Here is a 24840-nt window from a genome sequence, read left to right as displayed (position 1 = left end):
AAACTTTATGCAGGATGATACAATCCAATGTAATAACACAGGAGGAGGAATGATGGTATTTGACAATTGTAAAAGAGCGTTATTCGTTTGGATAAATAAGGCTATGTTTCTGGCTCGTCCTGTTTACCTTTTGGAAAAGATCATAAATGAAACCATGTTTAGTGTTAAACATGTCGATGGTTTTTGCCAGCTGACCAACAACATGACAAGTTTCTGAGAACATAACTCATAAATATTTGTCTAACACATTTAATTACAGGTGCTAAAAGGTTTTGTACCACTACATGACTTTTTTGTGTTTTTGACTACATTTGTTTGTACCATCATACACTTTGAAGATATTGGATTATATATCTGACCAATGTAACAAACTAGAAAATGTGAAACAATAATTTTATTACCCAATATTTAATGAATGCATAATAATGGTCCACAAATACAAACAGAAACACAAATGCTGATAAGAAATTTTTGTCTTTTTTTTCTTTTCTTTATAAAAATCAACAGAGTGAATCTCCCCAAATAAACTGCTGTCCATACTGGATAGTTGAAAAGTCATGAAAAATGTCGTATTTTTTGTTCTTGATGAAAAATGAAACAGATCTTCTTCCACTATTTACTTCATGAATTTGTCCTGTTGTTCAGCAAGTATTTTTGCTGATGACTTTGCATCGTAGAAAAGTTTGCTAATCTCCTCAATTTCTTCTTTTCCGATTGCATCTTTCCCGTTGATGCGAGACAACAGATTGGTGGGAGTAAGTAACTGCACTGAATACCTACAAAGAGAATTATTTAAAGATTTGATTGTGTGAAGTTTGAACTTATAAGGTATTGCACAGCGCTAATTCAACACAGTTATTACTTTTGTATCCTTCACTGCCAAGAAAGGACTGGACTTAAAAAGTCTCAGAAACATTTGGAAACATACAACGGAAAAATTATTCTGTTTTTTATCTCAATATCAAATCATTATGACTTGCATTGTCAGCTTTAATACAAAATAATTCACAGTATAAATACTTAATACTCCTTCATCATAGTAGGGAGATAAAAAGAGAGATACTGACCTGAGCGTTGTTTGAGTGCCAACTTGGCCTAACATCTGTAATGATGGCTCTTCTATCTGGATTCCCTCTGTCTGTGCACGGATTTTCAATATCTAAAATTGTTTTTAAAAATGTTGTTGAAAGAGAAAAAACATCAGAAATTCTCAAATATCCAACAATTTCTGTACTGAAAACTTTCATAACGGTCACATATTTAATAATCACCAAAGGAATCTCTCCAGATCCTTGACAAATTGTGGAACCAAGTACTTAATGACAATTACAATTCTTGCTTAATCTACCTGCTTAATGAAATGTTGATTTGAGAAACAAAATCAACTATACCTGGACCATTTCTTCTTGTGAGTATGGTAAAGTTCGTACAATCATGACTCGATCCAACAGATCAAGGGGAACGCCATGAGGAGACACAATATCCTCTGTACCTCTGTGAAACAGAATAGGCAGATTTGTAGATTAATGAATTCAGTGAACGGATTTTGATTAGGCATCCCATCTGGTAAATGCATTTCCAAACTTGGCCTTAGCACTTCGTGATTTTTGTGGAGGAGGAATACATGTTCCCATGTAAAATTTGGCAATAGTATCAAAAAGCTTGAAATATATCCCAGGTAAGTACATATACCAAGTACATGAGAATACTATATTTCACACTCTGATAGAACTGATGAGTGATAAATTATAAAGCAAAGTATCTATTACGTCCATACCTAATTGTACATTTTCCCCTGTTTGTGGCAAAGATAACAATGGGGGCTATCGTGGACTCCAGTGCTCTGTGGAGGTAGGTAAAACACTCAATGTCTAACATGTGAACTTCGTCCACAAACAACACTCCTGGCACCAGCTCAGCTATACCCTGGTCTATGTATTTGTTCACCACCTTGTTTATCTCCTTCCGTAATTTATCTGTAATAAATAATCAAATTTTGTTTAACCTCAGTTTTTCATGAAAAGCATTTTTTAGTGTTTATATTGCATAAATCACTTTTTTTTCTGAAACTTATAAGGAAGGTAATCCCTCATAATAATTCAATAGTAGTAAGTGCATTTTTACTGAAATTCAAATTAAACTAAATTTTTAAGTAATAAACTTGACTTGATCTTACAGAATACCCTTCTCTCACATATCAGAAAGAAAGAAATCACTTATTTTTTTTTCTTAGGAATTAAAATGATTATCAGAGTAGTTTTATAACAATTTTGTTTAACCTCAGTTTTTCATGAAAAGCATTTTTTAGTGTTTATATTGCATAAATCACTTTTTTTTTCTGAAACTCAATCTGTAGTTTTACATAATATGAGGTACTAAAGACATGATTATTTTTAAGATCACCATAAAATAATTGTGAAGTTCTGGACTTTCATTCTTATCAAAGGCAACTGGCATTTGAGATAATCAGATTACAAGGGCAATCTTTGTATAGAAAGACTGTCCCCTAAAATACATGCTGAATATCAAGAATGGTGATGGCTAGATGATAAACACTCTTCCTGATACCGACCTGTGATTTCCGTTTTCTTTGGCTTCATTAGTTGTCCCATCATTGACATGATATCCTGGCCTCCCTAAATAGCAACAAAGACCAAGAAAGTCAGCGGTAGTGTTTGGTTTACTATTTATCACATAATATACAATATGTAAATACTTTCACAATCATTCATGAGAAAGACATTTTAAAAGACTATAAAATTTGAATTGACAATATTCTCATTCTATGACATTTTCTTAAACAACGTCACAATGCATATAACATAAGTTATGATGTCACAAATGAAACCACTGGAACGTTCAGTCATTATCGACTCAAACTCCCTCAGGTCAGGAGACATGAAAATGTGTGGTAGTAAGAAAATCAATTTCATAAAAGTTTTGTTACACTGACAATGGGGTATTTATGTTGTAACTATAGCTTTGTAAACTGTAAATTCCAGTACATGTATATAAACATATCATGCTAGTCACAACAAATAAATATGGTATATTTTGTCCAAAACTGCATCGTTCAGAATTCAGCAGGCAGCGAATATTTTCCATACACCTACCTGTGGTCTAGCATTGGCACAGTCGAGGTCATGTAACGTTACATCCTGAATAACTTCCTTCTTTTTATGGACATCTCCTTTAGGTAGAGGAACATACTCTTCTGCCTCCAGATCATACTCTGTCGCATAGCTGTCAGATCTACCTTGGCGCTACAACCAAACTTCATCATTTCAAACATTTTGTCGGAATCCATATATATCCAGAAAGCACAGATCGGCAGATGTACTTAAATCAGTACTTGAAAGTAGCAAAACATCCTTTATTCTTATTTCATTTTCAATGCAATCAATTGTTAAACAATTAGTTGTGCCTCTGGACAATAAAATCAAACAATCAACTTCTTAAACATTGAATGAATGAAAACTCTATCAGTTTGTTTAATCATAACTAAGTAGAACATGACAGAACAAAATTTTCAAGGAATACAACGTAATGTCGGAAGAATAAATACATTTTTTCCCACCAGATCTATATCACTACCAGTCAATGTTTATGTTACATTTTGTCAGTGTTTACCTTCACTGCCCCACTGTTAGCTTCAATATATATCACATCTCCAACTTCCACTTTCTCCTTCTGTAGACTTTCATATATAGAGGGGTCCAGCTTCAGCTGTTTTGTTCCTTTTGCTGTCTTCAGTCCAATCACAACATGACTTACAGTTTTTCCATATCCTGTTGGTGAAATATGTACAGACAAATATATAATACAAGTTTGTTTTGTAATTCATCTTAAGGTGTATACCTTTCTTATTTCTCTTTTTACTATTTTCAAAATGTCTATCAACTATAAATATATGTGGATTTCTATCACATTTCTAATCATCATCCACTGAAGAGTCCATTTTACCAATATCTCGATGACAGTAATTTGGCAAAAGGCCCATGTCTGGTATTCAGCCAAGGCCTATTTTTTGTATCCTTTGCATTTTTAGCTCAGCAGAAATGCCAACAATGCTATCAGTGTCCAGTTATAACACCATTCCATACTTCTATTTCCTTAATTGTTGTCCCCCTCCTCCCAATCTATCAGGCCTTGAGCTAGGGTCAGCTTTTGATATAAACCAACTAAGAATAATTTGAAAAATAAGATAAAATCTGTCACCATTTAACAACTGTTGTCTTATTTCTGTCCCTTTTTCTTCAGTCCTTTCTCTTAAATTAAAGGAAAGATTTATTTTCTGTATCTTGAGCATAAATCCTACAAAACGATTTTCTCTATTTGCCAAGATAACTGAAAACTCTTCATGCCACTGTGCATGTATCTCTTTTATCTTACCTCCCATAGGGTTCTCTGTTTCCACTGGCGTAAGTTCTGTCACCTCCCCTTCATAAACTTCTTTGGTTTCCTTGATTCGCAGTCCGATAGCTCGACGGAAGTTCTCCATTAGAACTTCTGTCTTCTTGATTTCTGTAGAGTAGACCTCACTTCCCACCATCGGGCAGAATGGTACTTTGGTTCCAAGTTCTTGTGCAATGGCTAGAGCAATGGCTGTCTGTATGTATTAAACAGGGTTTTCATTCTTTAAAAGTTAATACTCGACCAAGGTAAAGTCATGCAAATATAAATTCAAGCTCTTCCAGAATTTTCCCATAGGTGATGCATATCATTTACTCAGCAATATCAGAAAGAAAATAACTTCAAGAAGTAATAACTACAAATAATTAGAGCTAACATTTACTTCACAAATATACAGAAACTTTCTCCAACAGTATTTCTAATGGCTAGAGAAGCAGTGAGATGATACTAACCTTGCCTGTACCAGGAGGTCCTGCCAAGAGGACAGCTCGACCGGCCATCTTCTTTGTTTTGATGAGCTCTACCACCACACCAGCAGCCTAAACATATGTAGAACAATCTGTGTAAATCTAACATCACTAAAGGTATGAACTTTTTTTGGATAAGTACTATTATATTCAGCATACCTTGATCTCTCCCAGATTTCATGCAATTCTCTTTTTCATAATTTTTTTCTTCAATTTTTGTTTTCTCTTCAAATCAATATTAAGTCATAAAGCATTCTGTGCCTGAATTTACTCAATTTGAAAATCCCTCATTTCTTACACACATTGTAATTATGTACATACAAGACAATAAAAGAGGAAAAGAATAATGACAATTTTCAGTTTTTGTGCCTATATACCAATGTGTAGGGAATTTTCCTTTCATTTGATAACTTGATACATGTCTGCAGGATTTCACTCAAAGGAACAATCAATGTTTGCTTTGCTCGTTCAAAATTGAAATCAGATTGACAAATCAAGAAAAAACATGTATATTTACAAGGCTAGCAATAAAACAGACATTACTGGACCATATAAAGATAATAATGCAGACATCTGCAGCATTTTTATCACGTTACAGACCCTAATTAATTAATTAATTTCATTTATATTTTTATTTGTGGCTAGTTGTCATTCTATCACTTTATTATCATTGTGAGTTGCACACATACATGTATGTATACTACTCCAAACATTTTCGAAGCAACAATTAATTTCCATTACGTATATTACTAATTTCATTTATGATAAATGGTTTTGGCAAGGTGCCATTCTATCACTTGGGTATCCAGTTGTGATACATATTTTTATCATATAAGGAGGAATTCTAAAAAGAAAAAAATAATTACCAACAGAAGGTCCTAACCCTTTGGATCTGGGGTCAGATACAGCTGTCATACTGTATTACAGTATCTCTAATCAAACACTTTGAATATTGTATGAAATTTATGAATTGATCTTGAGATTTTCCTGATATACTGTAAAAACCTGCAAAATGTGCATACCTATGTTATGTGTGCAGGTAATTTTTTTGAGCTGAAAATACATGTAATATAAAATGCTTCTACTTGCACAATATGCAAATAACTTGAAAATCCTACAGCTATGTAATGTACCCATCCCCAACTTTGGACATCTATTTTCTTTTAAAAAATCTGTGCACATTGTTTATTTAATACAGGTTGATGTGGATGACCTATCTGTGTCACCAACCTCAGGGTATAAACCCTCAATATCAAGAGAGAGTGTTTTAAAGGGTGTTATCAAGGATAAAGACACTATAGAATTATAATGTATAAAGATCTGTATGTCTATTGTTTTGTTTGAACATTATTTTGACTATATTAGATCCAAAAATTGTTCATGATTTTTTTTCTTCTAAATATTGATCAAAAGTAAAGAATTATCAGGCTAGTCAAGCATTTTCCATGATTCAAGTAGGTTCTGTATGACCAATATCAAATTGATTTGACAAAACCAGGTGAGTTGGAAACACCATTCTTATCAGTGCACAGAGTACTATGTCCCCATTAAGACCTAGATGATGAAAATTCATACCTTGCCAGGCCAGACAAAGGAGACAGAATGTGATTATTGCATGTACTTAAGGGTCACAATACAGGGCTCTCACACCCCATTTTGGGACTGGGGCCCGGGGACCTTAGAATTGGGAAAAATAGCAGCATTTTCCTTAGAATTGGGAAAAATAGCAGCATTTTCCTTAGAATTGGGAAAACTTGGGGTCTAAATTTGGAAAATAGATACTATTTTGCATTGGCAGATCGAGAGCCCTGCAATATGAAGTAATTTATATTCCATGATGGATATTTTCAACATTTACAATATTGGCAGTAATTATAGCACAAAGTGGAATATTTATTTGTGGAAAACCATGGACTGTACTGGTTGCAGCCCTATTCTTGCCAAGTACTAATTCCTACCAAAGGTCAGATGTACCAATACATGTTCCCTCTGAAAGATCACAATATTTGTGAACACTTTTTCAAACCGATCAACACCACATCAGCTGATCAAAGTAGCATTACAATACTACTTTATCCAACAGCATATACAAGGAATAGTATGGAACATGCCCAAGCAAGATGGATTCTCTTTGCATTGAAGGAGGTATTTGCATGGGCTAGGATGAAGTTCAAGTCAAAGAAGTCTAGATGTATTATTATGAGGAAAGGGCAACTATCCCAACGACATTACAGCTATCTGCCAAATCCAGACAAGCTGACTCCTGGGAGGAGTGGTACAACCAGACTAATGACAGAAAAAGAGCTAGGATGAAGAACTCATGGAACAATGTAGGGAGCGATGGTCATGTACTTGGCCGTTCCTGTAAAAGTAGGATGAAGAGGGTTCTGGTACATTCAGTCTCAAGGACACTACAGGCTTTGGGTGTATTTGGGAAGACATGTAACTTGTAAGGTGGCAGTGCATATTAGCTGAGACTGCGAAACGGGCATCATGCTGAGTGTGGAGCAAATATGAGGAGAGAGACTGGAAGCCATCTATTGACAGGCAGAGAGTTGATCACCACTGTCAACCTATCATTATGAGGACATTCTGAGACAAGAGTTGAAATGTCTAGAGACTGATGCACCTGGCTGATGATGTCAATGGATATGCAGTACTACACTGAGTGTACAGGTACGACTTTTGAAAATTTCTAAGAAAAATTGGCAAGTTATGACCAATTTGATAAGCATTTCCTTAAGCTCAGATAAACAGCAAGAATATAAGATTGATGACCAGTAGTACAGATATAAGATGGAATAAAACAGACATTTGGTTTTCAATAAATTAATTTATTACTCTATGTAGAGATAAGTCTTGTTAGAATTTTTTGTCCAAACAAATGGTCTTTGTAACATCAAACTGTGTCAGACAAATATTTTTCAATTTTCACTCTAATGTCAAACATCAGTTCAACTTCAGAGCCAGTATTTACTGAAAGCATGACAATATATATATGTATTATAAAACATAATGAAATTATATTGCTTCATGACGAAACCTATGGGCACCATTGCGATAATGTGAAAAAATAGTAAAAAAATCAAATAATCCTAAAGAAATATTTTCATTTCATGGTGAACATGACATATCAAGCTAATCAGACTTTCATGGTCCGATATTTTCCAACATATAGTCGCTCAAATTATCTGTAATTAAACATTTTTTTCTATCAATTCAATAATTCATTTTTTTTATTTCAATGTACAATGATCTTATTCGGTGTACGTGTATCTGAATCGTGTGCCATAAGTGGAAACTGTTAAAAGAACGTTCTAGAGAAACCAATTTACAAAACCAATAATGAATATCATCGAGACCGGTGTTTTTACCTCGCGAGCAAGTTCTTGTCCCACCAAGCCAGCGGCACTTTGAATAGCGTATCCATTTTCGTCCAAACCCAAACCTTTTATGTGGCTATGTGATGCGATTCTCTGAGTTTTTGTCGTACTTTTTACTTCTTCGATCTTCATTTTGTTCAAGACGTGTTCCACACAAACAGAAACATGCAGGCACGCGTTTGATCCAGTTCGCAGAAACCCTTGATTCGGTAGGTCGTTGTCAATGTTTGTTTGTAACGTAGATGACCACTGTTTGTTGATAGACGTAAACTAATATTAAGTTTAACTAGTAAAATAAGCAATATAATTATTGCATAGGTTAGAGATGCTGATTAATAACAACTCTATTATAGATTAATACATTCTTCCTTTTTACATTTAGCATTTACGATAATCGTAATCTTAACCTACGCATGCGCAATGTCCCTAGAAACAATTGCTATTTATGCCGCCATGATGGTCTTCAATTATTAATGTCAACGATCATCATCAATTTTCACCTGTGCATCTGCACGCAAGAAGGATATTTGAGATCTAAGAAGCCTCGCAGTAACACAGAGACAACACGCAGTGAGTTTTCTTATATTAAGTTGTTGTATATGTGGGTTAAACTAATTTGATTTGTACCATTTAGTGATAACAAATGTGAAAGTTGCTTATTTTGTTTCGAAGTAATTAATTTTCCGCTCGCGTACGGTATATATTTAATTCAGCACCTTTATCATCCTTTTCTTTTCATAGAAAACACAGCAGATACTAGTATCATTTATTAACACTGTTTTATCATAAAGTGATATATTTCATAGGCATCTTATTTAAAATGATTTAAGTTTCAACATGATTTGTTTACCACCTTTGAACCTAGCAAGTAACTTTCCAAATCATGTGTATTTTTATGTAGATAATTCTTTAGATTATATGGATATGGTGTATGAAATACTAATATATATGCATTATGAGATGATGTGCAAATAGTAAGCACAACATTGTTTTTCAAGATTGAAGAAAAAACTAAAATAATGCTTTATATTTTGTTAGATGAGTGATCGAGGTAGTGATGATGAAAGGGATGATGAAAAAGAAGAAGAGGAGGAAAGTCCAGGCCAAAAATATGAGACTGTTATCTCTGCCTTGCCTCCACGGGTTGTTCAACAAGAGGAAAGTCAGGTTGAGGTGTCAGCCAGTCCTGCTTTCCAGTGTCTTGATGAGGTGATAAATCTAAGAAAGTCTATATTGATTTCATTATGAGTTAGCTGGTAACAAAAATACATCCCCTTAAAGTTTTAAAAAAAAAAATGATCATTTTCAGATTGGACTTGTGCTTTTGGCAGCTAAATAAAAAAGTAATAAGAAATTACAACAATCATTGATGATAAATATATATATACAACCACTAGTAAACTTCAGTCTGTCTTATTTACAATAATTTTATTTATATCCTTGATGTACTCTTATTAATATGGCACCTTCACTTTTATTTTACAATTTGCTTTTTTTTATTATTATTATTTTGAAATTCAATACAAGCATTCATTACTCTTTGAAAAGCTTTTATCATTATCCCAGATGGAATTTTTTCGCTTATACAAGACAAATGTATAATCTTTTTCCTCAAAAAATTCCTGTTTCGATTGTGAATAGCTCAGTTTGAGAACTGTTTGCCAAAACTTATTCATCTGTCCATTTGGGTGAGCAAGGTAGACAGTAGTCTGAAGGGTGTCTGATATCTGTCAACAATTTTTTTATCTTGGTTGTGGATAGTAGTCAGAATTCCATGATACATAAAAATGCCAAATTCTAGTAACCCCAAGAAGGGTTGTCATTCAGGCAATATTTCATGTAGTTTACAAAAGCAAGATTGGCTTAATAGTAGATTACAATCTCATATCTAGAGAGATTCTGCATAGTGTTTGCCATTGTAAATATGCTGCAAAGTAAAGTTGTTGGGAGGAATATGAGTAGAAATACTTGGTTTACAACGTTTAATTGCTTTGACATAAATGCAAGGTAGGAGTAGAATTATTTATCTTTCCATCAACTTCAAACCAAGCATTTTTTACAGCTATTGATTTGCATACTGTGTCTACATATTCCTTCATAAAGCAGACTGAATACAACAACAGCCAACAATGTTTTTATTATTCATCTCATTCACAAGTAAATATTATTGTCGTTTGATAGTTTCTCTTCACTTTACCTGATAGTAAAACCTTACTAAATAATTCATCATCTTTAATTGAGGTGTAAACTATTTTTGGAAACTCAGTTATATGTGACTCAGGAAGTTCATTTACAGAAATCAGTATGATGACTAGACTGTGCAGAATTTAGTAAAGCATACAGAGAGTGCAATATATAAATGGAACTCTCATCTACAGAATTTTGAATCAGACACATCCTTGTGTACTATAAAGTATCACAGTATGGAACTGAAATTCTGACGTCCAAAATTTAGCATGGGGCCTTGATAGGTCAAGAGTTTGATATGGAACAGTGCAAACATATATGGTATGCTGTCTGCATTAAATTGTGAGGTGTTCACTGAATTTCTTTATTATCAAATAAACATTAATGTTTGCTCATGTACAAGTACAGCAATAAATGTAGGTGTTCTCATAACCATTCCTATCTTGCACTTCACATAGTCTGCCTTAATACATTATTTAATCACACATATACATATATCTATCTATATATTCGTTTTTAATCGGGTATGATAAAATAATTTGGTTCTGTTGATAAGTACTAATTTAAAAAATGATCGGATCAGTAAGTAGATATATTTTTTAAAACTTTAAAGTTATATTTTTATTCATTTAAGTTTCATTTCATTACAACCTGCTGTTATGACTTTCAGTAGCACTGTGTGTCAGAGGAACGAAAAATCAATAAGCGAAAAAATTTTAAAAAAGTTAATGTTCAAAAAACTGTAAAATGATTTTATATAACTTGGCTCATAAAATACATTGACTTCTTCATTTTTTTTGTAGCTTTTTCATGAAGGCAAACTCACAGGAACAAAAGTTGCACTTTTGAAAGCAAAGTATACTGAACTTCATGAAACACTTAAAAGGTAAGTTTTGTAAAATTACTATATTTTCAGATTAATTAATATTCAATAATTTATGACATAACAAAACTTTTAAGATGACAAAATGTTACTGTAAATATAACAAATTGATGGTTAGTGCAAATTACATCATGCACAGTGATCATGTTAAGACAGAATTATATCTTCCCTGACAAAAACAAAAATATACTCTTCTGAAATTTTAGGGAAAATTAATTTGTCCATATGCTGAAGATGTTTTGAGATACGAACCAATGAACATTAATTACTGGTATCAGGAAAGTTATTCTTTCGTACAAAATGATATAAATTGGGATTCAAATTAGGTCTGACTCCTATAACAAAAGAAGGGGAAAAAAAACAAAATATAAAATTTTAAATTTGTGAAATACTTTGATTTAGGACGAGGGAAAGTGAGGCTGCCTTGCTTAACACTGCCAAAGAACATACACTGGAATTGGAAAGACAGCGGTCAGAACTTGAGAAGGGAGATAACTTTCCAGACAGTTCCAATACAGAGGTCACTAAAATGAGACAGCAATTAATGAAACACAACAATGAATATGCCCAGATCCAGGAGAGAGAGTACCAACAGCAGTATGAGCTGGAAACGTATGTTTATGATAACGTCACCATCTCAAATATCATGAGAATGTAAATAACAGGTATAATGTTCCAACCGCTTTTAAAGGATGGCAATTTTATTGATGTACATCATTTCCTGTCATGCATTGAAAGGAAGATATCACTGATTTCAAGAATTAGTAAGAATACTCATTAAAGCATAAATCATTTAGAAATGTAGACGCATATAAGTATATATATTTAGTTGTGTAATTTGACAGCAAAAGCTATGCAAATTTTGTGGTTTGTTTTTAATTTTGTCATCCTTTAGATATTTGTTTCACTGAAAATGCCTTAATTTTACAGGTTGTCAGAAGAGAAGAAAATTATGGAGAGGGAATATTCAAGAATGCCAAAGCAAGGGGTTTGTTTCTTTGGTTACTGTTCATGTAGCTACATCTTAGATTTGACATGACCTTATAGATGTACTGTGCATTATTGCTTTACAAAACAAGCTGATTATCTCCCCATGTTAATGTGCACTTCCATCAGGTCCAACAGCAGTGAGCTAACAACTTGTTTCACAATTGTTGTAAATTGTTGTCTATCAAAGTTCGGTCTGCTGAGATCAGCTACAATTAGTCAAGTAAACATAGGAAACATAGAAAAGTTCTGTGGAAGTTTATAAAGGGAGACAAGAAATAATGAATTGGTGTTGGAGAGATACAAAGATGTTAATTCAGGATAGAATAATGGAGGAAGAAATTGAGGGAAGAGATTACAATGTAAAGTAAAAGTTGGGGGGGGGGGGGGGGAGCAGAAGTCCAAGAATTGAAGGGGAGGAGATTAATGGCTTGTTATGACCCCATTCTGCCTAAGACAGCAATTTATTAAACTTTTTAAATTTGATTTTGATTGTGATCCTTATGAACAAACCTGATCTTGTTTTGGTAAAACATTACCATTTTGAAAAAAAATTTTCGGGCCATAATTAGGTCAACTAAGCCTGATGATTATTCAAACAAGTTTAACAAACCATAAAATCAATATTCAGGAAATTGAAAAGAAACTGAAGGAAATACAGGCTGCATGTGAGGATATGAAGAAAGAAATTGTCCAACGACAAATGGAAGCTAAGACACTGCGTGAGGATATGGACACTACCCATCGGCAATGTGCGGCCGAACAGAAGGAATATGATCAACTTAAATCAGAGATGGAAAATCTCAAGGTATAGTTTGGACATGAGTAACCAGTTGATTGTTGACATCCAAGCTTAATACTCAAAATACATGTCTTGTACAGTCATATTTTGAATGAGTTTTATAAGGCTTGACAAAAAAAATCTATCTTTTGTTATTTCAGGGTGACCTGGTGCAGATCAACACACTTCCAAACCAGATAGCCAAAGAGGCTGACAAGTTACATAGACAAAAACTGTGAGTTATAGAGACTTTTATTTTATATATCAGAAAAAATTGTAATCGTATTGACCTCATCAGCAAAATTTTCCAGAAAAGTGACTTGTAAATAGTTAGGTGTTAAAGGTGATGGTTTTGATTGACAGTTAAAGAGAAAATGCGTTGTTTTGTTCTATGCAAATTAATGGTATATCTATTCAAGTTATCTCGTGTTATTATCATCTTTTTTCAATTTTAAAATGTCTGTTGTGTAGTGAGGTGGAAAAGAACTTGACAAAACTAGAGGACGAATACCAAGAGATCCTAGAGGAATCAAAAAGTATGGAATCCAAGAAGAATGTTTTACAGACAGAGAAGTTTGACACAGAGTCGGACCTTGCTAAAACCAGGGCCATGCTTGACCAGAAAGAGAGAGAGTACAACATGCTTATCAAAGACTTTGAGTTTGCAAAGGATAGAGAAGCTGTTCTCATGGGTGATAGGTAAATTTTTTTTCAAGGTCACAAGTTCAAAGTCGTCTTAGATAGAATTGAAAGTTGACAATCTAATGTTGAGCATCTACTCATTTGCAGTTTTCATATTTATAGAACAGAAAAATTATGTTGAACTATTTGTATTTTTAAATTCTGTTCAAGCTGCCTGCTTGTGATTACAGACAAGTTTTTTCTATGCAGGTCAACACTTGACATGAGTTTGAGACACATACACCTGGAAAAGAAAAACACACATGATGTTCATTCAAGAAAAAGTCGAGAAAAGGATAGGGATTTGAGGAATTTGAAGAAGGCTGAACTCCAGTTCAGAGTCGCTGAAGAAAGTCTGTCACATACCAAGTCAGTCCACGAAAAAGTCAAAGGACAAGTAAGTACATCATTATCTTCTTTTTTTTTCTCAGAGCAACTCTTGAAGAATCTATTATCTTAACGTAATGTTGGTACACCTGCTGACATCTTTAACGTAATTCAAACATTTAATTCAATGACTGAGATTTTCATGCATGATGAATTAAATTCTTTACAAAGATACATATTGTATCAGCCCTGTCAATTATATTTTGGTTACATTTTATTTTATCTCTGTTTCTCTGTTATGAGTGGTTTTGGAATTCTTCACTTTGAATGATTTTCGGGTGAAACAGTAAATTTACAAGTGAAATATCTATCTGTAAGTCCTGTTTGTCTGTACCTAGATTGATTCCCTGCCAAAAGATGATGGTACTCTGCAGAAGAAAAGGGAGGAGCTAGCCAAGGAGGTGGAGCACACCAAACGATCGCTGGCTCAACAGGTATTAAGCTTGTCTGCATGTTCTCAAATATCATAGTGTTTTTGTTATCATTTATATACTACACCAGTAAAGTGATTATCAAGGGCTTTTGGTGAGCTTTAAAATAACATTCTGGTTAAAAGTGAGAGTTTAAAGTAATTACCATCTGGTACATGATTTACTTAGCATTTACCAACAGGTATTTAAATCACTAAAAACATTACATGCTGGTTCCCAATTAACAAATACATTTGTAAAATGCCTGCAGGTTACGAATAGTTGCATAGATTGCCAGCTGGTGCCTTGTCTGATTAAGAAAATTATTGGAGAAAAAACAAAGTTGTTTTCATTTAAAACCACTTGGGGATAAAATGAGAAGTTAGAATAATTCTTCAGTAAAAAAAAGGAAGGAAGTTTGTCACCTTGAAGACATCTGTAATAAAACTGAAAAGCAAACTTTGTCATGTGGTAATTCTTCACTATATCTATGTTTTGATGTTTGCAGAATAATCTGACAGCAGTGGAACATGTGAAGCTGGAAGCTAGTGCAGCTGAAGAACAGAACTTGTTGTATGACCAAAGTGATCTGAGGATAGAGGTGGTGGAACTTACTCGACTCGCTGCCATTAAGGTACCCACAGAATCCATAACCTAGTCCTCCTTGTCGTTTTTCTTTAGTTTGTTGTCTCCCCTTCTTATACTTAGATCACTTTCATATAAGCAGTTGAAACTGTTGGACCAGCAGATCCAGTAGTTTCCAGAATTCATACATGAAACAGAGTCAGTGCATGCATATATTTCCGGAAAGTTATGATTATCATAAAAGGTTAAAATGGAACATATTTCATATTTTAAAAATTCGAGCTTAACATGTGTAACATTTCAAACATCCAGTAAAGGTGCATTCATTTAAAGTCGAAGAACTCTGTGCCACACAAACCCTTTGGCCTTCGTTTTACTAGTCACTTCTATGTAGTGTGTTGTCTCCCTTCCTATAGATTCTCTTTAATTATGGAAAAAAAGTTGTTCTTAAGTTTGGCTCAGCTTGTTTTGCTTGTCTAATGAGCAAAGGTAAAGTTGTGTACTATGAGTCCGTTTACATTATCTTATTTGGTATTGAAATTGTTTTAATTACTTGAGGAATATTCTGTGTTGGATGAGATTACCCTATATATTGTAACTAAATGCATACATTAGATTGAATTTTAAAAAATGTGATTGTATTTTCAGGCTGATGAGAGAGAGCAAAAAGCCAGAGATTTCATGAGAGCAGAAATGAGATTTCACAAAGCCATCGAAGACCTGAAAACAAAAGAACTTCAAATACAGGACCATCACAAGAAACACCAGGAAATGCAAACCAAGTATGTTAGGCATTTAGCTAATAGAGAGAAAGCTAAAGACACTTCATGGAAAACAAATTAATTAAAAATCAATTATTCTCTTTAAAAAAATATTTTAATCTGTAAATTTTGAAGGTACCTACTTTGATAATAGAGAAATATTCTGGTAGATTTCAATCACATCTTTAATTTTTTAGATTGAAAGAGTTTGCAAAGCTTTATGAGTTGATTAAAAATGAGAGGAACAAATGTGTGAACCTGATACAGACAAGTACACAGAAGGCGGCCGAGATGAAAGAAAAGATCAAAATTCTTCAGAACGAGATGGAAATTCTACGCACAGCCGTCATGCAGAAAGACAGGTGAACATTACTTTGTAACATTCTGAAATTGATCTGACAAGTAAAATTGTCATTGTTGTAATTATTTTATTAAGTAAAATTTTAGCAGTTGTGACATTGTTTTTGTCCAGTGTTACACACATTTTCTAAAATGTTTCCAAAAAGTCAGTAAAATCAAACAATGAGATATGTTGGTTTGTCACTTATAGCAATCTATAGGCCATGACACCAGCTACTGAAACATGCTCTACAGAAACATTTAACAGAATATATTTAAATTTCTATCTTGATTCATTTAAAAATTCTAATATGATACATAATGATGTTAAGTACTTGGATCAGAAAATCCTTCATCAGTGTGTGGATGTTGTTGTTGTGGTAACTTTGCCCATGTAGCTTACTGAGGACGTGCATATCATCTTATTTTTTTTTTTTCTTTTACGTTTAACAGAGAGCTGCAGAAACACAGATTAAAACACATGAACAGTATTGTGATGAGAGACAGTTTGAGGAACGAGGTAGCTAAACAAACAAACATTTACAATGATATGAAAGCCACTGTTGAACAACAGAAAATGGACTTAAATAAACTCAATAATATGATGAACGCAGGTGAGGAGGAAAGCACACGATTGAGGAACAGATACTCAAAAGAGGAACAGAAGAGAAATGACAGGTGTGTTGTCATAGGAGACAAGGGTTGTACTTAAAAAGATATACCGTAGATTGATATATATACGTCCTAATTGTGACTTCAAAGAAGGTGAAAATAGTACTAATGATTTCCCAATTATAAAAGAACACTATCAGAATTTGTCTTTATGAAAAACATAAGATTTAGAGGCAGTCATAAGCTGCCAATAGTAACCACAAATCGGTATAATGTTTCTTTGAAAGAAAATATACTATCAAATTTAAGTTCATCTGCTGCAAAGTTCTGGTTGATCCCAAAGAAGCTGTAACCAAGCAATCATTTATTTTGTAGAAGTCACAGAACTGAATTGCATTTTGACACCTGAAAACTGTAAAAAAGTAAAAAATCAAAAGCATTTCAGAAACATGTGAAATGTGTATTTGCTATAAAGAAAGTCAATTCTCTAGCCTCCACAAGTATATATATAAGATTACCTGTCTGTTTACAGAGGTCTGAAGTTGATAGAAAGGGAAGAAGAAGTATGTATCTTCTATGAAAAAGTGAATATTGAAGGTAAGAATATCACTATCCTTGACAAACAGTAGAATTGCTTCTTGTTTTAATGATGATATTGGTCCTCCATCATGCTTTACTTATTTATTCAGAGAAACTTGAGAAATAAGATAATAGATGTTTATGAGATTTAAAAAGAAAATATTGGTAATTTTTACGTCTTTAACTAATGTCCGCATCATTATAGAATATTTTCTTTAAAAAAAGATGAGATATACATGATATTCAGAGCAATGAAAAGAATTGTTCTTTGTTATATGTATAAGTGTCTGCCATAATTTTCTTTTCTGTATTGTTTAGAACAAATGATAAGGAATGGTAATGTAGAGCTACAGGCAAAGGAAGAGGAGATTCGTTTCCTTAAGATGCAACTGAATGAAGAGAAGCGTTCAATAGAATTACTGAGGAAGAATATGCCACGCAAGCATGCCTTAGAACAAGAGCTTGTTACACTTCAGATCCAGGTGGGTCCCCTTCTCCTGTATATCAACCTATCCCATCTCCTATCCACCCTCACACCATTCCATCTCTTTAGATTTTTATATTCAAGAGTAATGTATATAGCCCACTAATGATGATATTCAGCTTACATATACTTAGAATATTTCAAAACAAGAATTCCTGAAGAATTCCAAATTCCAAACCAAAAGTAATTGTAACATTAGGTAGTTGTGCATGGTAAACAGCTTAGGCATTTTTGTTAAATTCTTAATGCATAATCTATCACTTTAGTCGAAGTTTTGTCAATTCAAACAATCCAACATTTGTCATAATGTATAGATTGATTTTAAAAAAAGAAAATACCAGTAAAATTCATGTGCCTTGTTTGTGTATACAGCTACAACAGTGTCAGGACCGTATGCTGGACCTAGAGAAGGAACTTGAGAATCCCTATGATGAAACACGTGTACGCTCACTGGAGGGCAAGGACCTGCCACCTGCTGAGTTGCAAGATAAGATTGAAAATGTAAGTAAATTGGTGGCAGGTTTAAATCAAATTTAAAAAGTAAATAAGATGATGTTTTATAAAAAAAAAATAGCATTATCAAATGTGTCAAACACAGAAATAAATTAGATTTTAAATGCAATGATTGATGTCAGTCACTGCTATGTTGAGGTTGAGTCTCTCACCTGTATGTTTTGGCTGTGATTTCAGTTGGAAACAAGACTTGCAGAGAAGGAGGAACTCTTGTTAGAGAAAGACTTAATATTTGAGCAGGTCACACGACTTGCAGGCCGTGTCAAAGTGAAGGCTGAAGATGGTAAAGACGATACTCTTGGACTTGCCAAAAATGTAGGTTATGTTTACTTATAATCTTGTGTTTGAACAATTACTTATACAAAATCACCAATATTATATTTCAGGGAAAATTTATCTAGCAATGGAATATTTATTGATATATTACCAATTTATTATATAGTGGTAAATAATTTCTTCATATATTTTTAAATGAAAAAAGATATTCACCTCAGTTACAAATTTGTCAGTAGTAACTTCCCCATTTATTTTGTTGTGACTTTCATTCTATTAAATATTTTCATTTCTTCATTCCAGGTGAATGCATTACAAGCTAAAATTAAAGATGCATACAGGAAAATGAGAGGCCTTGTGGCTGAGCTATCTATGAACACAGCAACAGCTCTTCAACTCCAACAGACTTTGAAAGAGAAGGAAGCAGACCTAGAGCAGTGCTACATCAGAATGGAGAAGGGCGAGCCACCATGTGATGAGTTTGAACGTGACTGGAACAGGTTGATGGCCATAGAAGACAGAATCATGAGAGACAAAGAAGAAAATAGATTGGTATGTGTTTCGTTTGCTCTGTTTTGTATTTTATCAAAATTGACCAAAAGAAATTTTTCTTTGAGCATTGAAGATAATGTTAAGTCAAATTTGTGTTATGCACCTGTTTATATATAACAATTGATAAAACATGTACAAAATGCTCACAATGTGTTAATATGTTCTATCAACACCTAAACATAGATAAATAAATGAATAAAGTAAACCCATCCTGATTAAGAACTGTTATCTTACAGATTCAAGAGGAGGAGGAACAGTATAAGATTGCAGGAGGGACAACCACTACAGCCGACCCCAGACCCAATGCCTACATTCCTGATGATGACAGTGAACTTCCCATTCCCAGACCTTATGGTAGACATGCACCATTCAAACCTACAGAAGCAGGATCTACAATGCGACATATTCGCAAACCTGTACCCAAACCTATTGAAATATAGACCTTCACATGCTCATTTTATTTTGCAGTGATAAACATTCTGCTAGAATACAAATACAATTACAGAAAGTATGAATTTCCCTAAATATGCAAGACTATGTCTCATACTTCATAGTGATGTCTTCAGCTTTTAAATTCCAACGCGTCGGAGGTAAAGATGCCACAAAAGGAGTAATTTGCACTGAGTTAGGAGGATAGGACAAAACCAGACATTTTGTAGGAAAGATATTTTACTTACCAGGTATGTGCTTTATCTACAAACAGCATTTCATTTCCTTAAGGCATTATAAGAGTAAAGAGTGGTGAATGGAGTGAACTTCTCAGGCAGTGCCTTGATCAGCTATCAGCATTGCATGCATGTGCCTTGATGTTCAGCACAGAGATATTTTTTATATCGGGTACTGAACTTTAAAAGAAAAATACAAATTTGAAACCAGATGCACTGGATTGTCTTGTTACACACTGTTATATGACAGTCTATCAGTAGCTCCAAATATACACATGGAAGAAGAAGAATGACATATAAGGAACCATTCCAGCCACAGAGTTCATGACATGTGACATTATTATTGATATGAAGGGTAAGATAAACAAAAATTTATTTTCAAAACTTTAAAACATTTTTATTATTGTTAAGAAATTCCAAGTATGTGTAGTTTTGTGAATGAGCTAGATTTCTCAAAGTGTTATCCAAAGAGGTGTGTTTCATTCTTTCATTCACAAGAACACATGGCTCCTATATCATATGAATGACGGGATGTGAAATTAATGTTTATGTGGATCATATCCTTTCTGATCTGTGATGAATATCTGTGATATGAGTGAGAGTGCTTAGTCCTTCACAGGAGAGACAGCTTATTGCACTAATGAGTTTTAATGTAAAACAAAATATTGTGAACGTTTTAATGTATACTGCATGATAAATAATTTATACAACTGTTTATTAGGTTTAAGTTATACTGTAAAACTCCTGTTGTGTAGGACTTTGCAAATGTGACTGTAAATATGTAAATATACACATGTATATATAAAAAGAATCAGAAGGCATACCAGTGTACTCCTGCAAATGTCTTTTCAATTAAAATGAAGAAATGAAATTGTTGTATGTTCAATTTTTGATCTCATTTATTTTGCTTATGTTCTTGGAAGATTGTAAGAAATGTGGGGGAGGATCGTTTTTATTAACGCAGAGCTAATGGTATTAAAACACTCGGTAAACATCATAGGTAAGGAAAGTAGGGTTGTTACTCTATAGAAAAGGGAAACTTCCCAATAGAGAAATTGAAATTATCATGCTTAGTATACAGCGTAGTTGGAAAGATGTACCTGTTGGTTACATTGCAGACAAATCTCGGGTTATGTAGCTAGAGAATTTCTAGCATGGATCCATCATTTCCAATTCTAGTGGATGTATATTATGACTGGTCGATTAAAAGTCTCAAAAACATCATCAATATATACATGAAATTCAATGACGTGGTATGGTCTTTGTGACTTTGTTTTGGTAAAGGTCATCATATAATGGACTACATGCTAAAACAAATATCTTGGCATATCAGCCCAGAAAGCTGCAGTTCCAATAGCATCTGGTTGTGTTGAGCATACAAGCAACATGATCACGTCAATCCTTTGGAAAGCCAAGGGAGGAAGTGTGATCTTGCAGTTGTTTGGATTGACTTGGCAAAATGCCTTGCATCATTGATACACAAGATAGTGCAGCTGATGTTCGAGAGATACCAGATGCAAGAGAATATTCCACAGATGTTGGAAGGATACTAAAACCTATTCAAAATATGATTCACTGTTTAAGACTATTCAAAGTCATGAAAACGCTTGAATTCCTGAATCGTTACTAGATATACAATATCTGTCGTATTGGTCTCTGCAGCAATGAAATTGATAGTAAAGTCTGTCCAGAAATAAGTGTCAATAACCTTACATAACTTCAGTCAGGCGGCATCCACGACCTTTGTGGACGACATGAGGATAGTACCAAAACAGTGGTGGAGGAATTGACATTGCGGGAGCTGGAGATAGTGGCCACACGGGCTTGCACAAGGTTTAAACAGTCAAAATCTAAAAGCTTGGTCTTAAAAAAGGTAAGCGAAGGAGGAGAAACTATAGATAGGAGGCGAGACAATACAAATTGTCTTGGAGAAGTCATTAAAGTGCCTTTGAAAGTGAATTGACAGCTCGCTGGTGGACGTGGAGAATGAATGTAGCAACTAGGTGTGAACAAGCAGAAGGATGGATGAAAAACGATTACCTGTCAGATTTAAGGCTTGGATTTACCAGCATGGTGTGCTTCTATGTCTAATTGAGCCTATTCTGATACATGATGTACCATTTTCAGCAGCAGAAAAGATAGAATGCGTGATGATGGTTTTCTACGTTTGGAGAAAACACAGAGCTGCATATATACCTTTGCTTTTGCATACAGAGGAATTTAAGGTGAACAGGCCAGGCAATTTCTATTACTACAGAACAGCAAAGATGTAAAGGTCAGAGACGTGAAGGTGAATGTTAAGACGGGAAGAAAGTGGAAAGTTGATCCAAAGTCGCCCATGAGGCAGAAACGAAACTTCGACAGAATGGGACATCATGAAAAGTATAGCAGTTGGCGGGAAAGTATTGGGAACATCGCCAAGACAGATGTGGAGTAAGGCATAAATAGAACAACGGATAGAGGTTGTGTAAATAGAAATGAGGACAAGAGAAAAAGAGCAAGAGATACAGAATTCAGCAGGAACAAAGAAACAGTAACTGGGTGAATTGGTAAGGAGTTTGAAGGAGCCTACTGGAACAACATTTGGACCATGGAGGAGCACTTTACCCAGTACAAGAGAGTGGTAACCCTGGAACACGTCTTGTCATGCTGTCCATTTGCTCTGAAGGATAGGCGATATACCAGTCGTCATGGCAAATGCGTTCATCCTTGGCAGAAACACTTGAGAAATTGGAAAGGGAAGCGTTGAAGGAATAGGAATCATGGGAACTTCAGAGACTTGGATATGAGGGTAGATCTGAACTGCCGACTGGAATTACCAGATTATGTCATTGCCTAAAACCAGAGACCAGTCATTGAACTATTCAACAATCAAATAGGCTATCATCATGTAACTGACAGTACCACGGAAAGAACTATGGAGGGGACATATGAGAGGAAAAAAGCAAAATGCCAGGAGATGGTGGATGGTCTATACATGTGAAATTTGTTGAAGATGATTTGGAGGACAGTCTTTGTGGAGGGCCAGGAGAAGGTGTCAAGTGGAGAAACAAGAAGCTACTGCTTGGTGCAGTGTGCAGACGAGTATTCAGCATCATTTTGGTAGTGGAGGGAGAAAGCGGAACCTTTGGCATTACATTAATATTGTGCTACTATTCAGAATCACTCCAATGGAGACTTTGTGATTGAGAGTGAATTAATTTGACACCAGGTAGTGATAACACCATTTATCGCCAGCAAATAGTGACAACAAGAGCAGTGGTACTATAGACTAGACGTTTTTGAGATAGAATTTGATCACTGTATTCGGTGCACCACTGGAGGTTTTTGTCGATACCGCCTAAACAACCAATGATGGATGCAAATGGAGATGGGTTCAATAACAGCCAGATGTATGAGGGTATAGGTAAATTGAATTACCTGGTAGGATCTTTGAGACCTTTTCTTCCGGTGAGTTCTTTGATGTATTCTACCGTGTAAGGAAACAAGTTAGCCATGAGGATGACATAGGTTTCAATGGTAAGCAAATCCGAACCTTACCACCAAACTCGATGAAGATAGCCGAGGAGAATACTACCTACAATGCATTCCCCGATTCAAGGCCACCTTTAAACGAAGTCAGACTGTTGAGAAAGCTAAGCGTGTATGGTATAGAAGTTGAGACGTGGCCATTCATCGTAGCACTACAAGTGCAGCAGGAATAAAAGATGTATAAAAAGTCAACATAGAACGAGACAATACGGATTAATTAGCATACCTATGTAAAGATTATATTGCAAAGGTAACTGCCTAATATGGTGATGCACTGTATTTAATTGACAGCGTTGGGCAAGTGTTTTTTTACCGGGATTTCCGGCACGCCGATGTAAATAAAAAATCTTTTGGAGAGCGATTATTAGTAAGGCTACAATAAAAGAGAAGGCCATTCTCCCCAGCCAGCAAAGAATGCCGTTTTAACGATTCATTTGAACCCAATCATTTCTGCAAAAGACGTTGACGTAAAGGAGAAAGCCATTCACTAATAGGAAATGTATTCTTCTCTGGCGATTTCCTATTAGGATTCTGTTTTATATAATGTTATGAGAACCTGCATTCGATTTGCATGCCGGTTTTCGACTGTCACGCACACCTGTATGTTTACCTGTGCATTGTTATTGAGTTGGTCACGTGAGCGGGTATGCGAGTGTGAGCAGAAGAGTGGACATTGACTGTCCAGGTGACCAGCACGCCTTTGTTCTGTTTTCGTTACCTGTTTGCCGACTTTATGGCGTGAGTGACTTTGTTTAGTCGTGGAAATGAAGCCCAGACATCTGACGGGGTAAGTATTCTGTCTTTCTTTCGTAATATGCTGTTTTATGTGGTTGTTTATTGCCATATTTACGATGTCCTTCTTATAGGTCAAGCTATCTATTGTCGGTGCGTGTTCGTTCATGCGTAGCTTTCAGTGTTTACGATGCATGTTTATTTTCTAGGATTTAACGTTGAATTAGGCTGGATACATTTGAAAATTGTTATTGTACATCTAGAGTGGCTATTTTGTCAGTTATTTAGTCGTTGTAAAACCGTAAAGTACACGTAGAAATGTGGTTACGTTCGTGTTAAAAAAAAGTATGGAAGCCGTGAGTGGAAGTCGTGTGCGCATGAACCGGTGTGAGAGCGTCACGGTATAAATTCTATTGAAGGCCGTTAGCGTCGTGTATGTTTCGCGTAACGATATGGTTGTTTTGTTGAATTTTGATATTGTGTATTTTATCACGCAGAATTGAAAAATGTAGTCGTGTATCCCCCTTGTATTACACAAACAAGTAATAGATTATTGATTATGAATAATGTTAATTTACTGGTTAGTTGTAAGAAACTTTGTGAGTTATATGTAATTGTAGTCATGGGTGGAAGGA

At 34.6% G+C, this 24840-nt stretch overlaps 2 protein-coding genes across 2 annotated transcripts; one reads left to right on the top strand and one right to left on the bottom strand.

Moving 5' to 3' along the window:
• Positions 1 to 406: 406 nt before the first annotated feature.
• On the bottom strand, positions 407 to 8407 carry LOC132557980 (ruvB-like 1). Its single transcript, XM_060222510.1, has 10 exons — positions 8255 to 8407; positions 4866 to 4952; positions 4393 to 4609; positions 3631 to 3788; positions 3114 to 3263; positions 2573 to 2636; positions 1778 to 1976; positions 1392 to 1494; positions 1068 to 1159; positions 407 to 776 (listed from the first exon to the last, which is right to left on the bottom strand). Exons 1-10 carry the CDS (start codon positions 8393 to 8395, stop codon positions 617 to 619), a joined length of 1371 nt encoding a protein of 456 aa, XP_060078493.1. The 5' UTR covers positions 8396 to 8407; the 3' UTR covers positions 407 to 616.
• Positions 8408 to 8747: 340 nt separating this feature from the next.
• LOC132557979 (coiled-coil domain-containing protein 146-like) lies at positions 8748 to 20290 on the top strand. Its single transcript, XM_060222509.1, has 20 exons — positions 8748 to 8833; positions 9302 to 9472; positions 11254 to 11336; positions 11736 to 11945; positions 12264 to 12321; positions 12952 to 13128; positions 13263 to 13336; positions 13573 to 13800; positions 13993 to 14179; positions 14508 to 14603; positions 15088 to 15213; positions 15813 to 15946; positions 16123 to 16287; positions 16718 to 16942; positions 17409 to 17473; positions 17774 to 17937; positions 18312 to 18440; positions 18630 to 18767; positions 19029 to 19277; positions 19514 to 20290. The coding sequence occupies exons 2-20, from the start codon at positions 9302 to 9304 to the stop codon at positions 19715 to 19717; spliced, it is 2883 nt and encodes a 960-aa protein (XP_060078492.1). The 5' UTR covers positions 8748 to 8833; the 3' UTR covers positions 19718 to 20290.
• Positions 20291 to 24840: the final 4550 nt, after the last annotated feature.

Source organism: Ylistrum balloti, unplaced genomic scaffold (genome assembly GCF_031769215.1).
Source record: "Ylistrum balloti isolate Yb309-2 unplaced genomic scaffold, AGI_CSIRO_Ybal_v1 Utg370742, whole genome shotgun sequence".
Classification (NCBI taxonomy): domain Eukaryota; kingdom Metazoa; phylum Mollusca; class Bivalvia; order Pectinida; family Pectinidae; genus Ylistrum; species Ylistrum balloti.
Note: the sequence above shows the minus strand (reverse complement) of the source record. Positions and strands in the feature narration are given on the sequence as shown.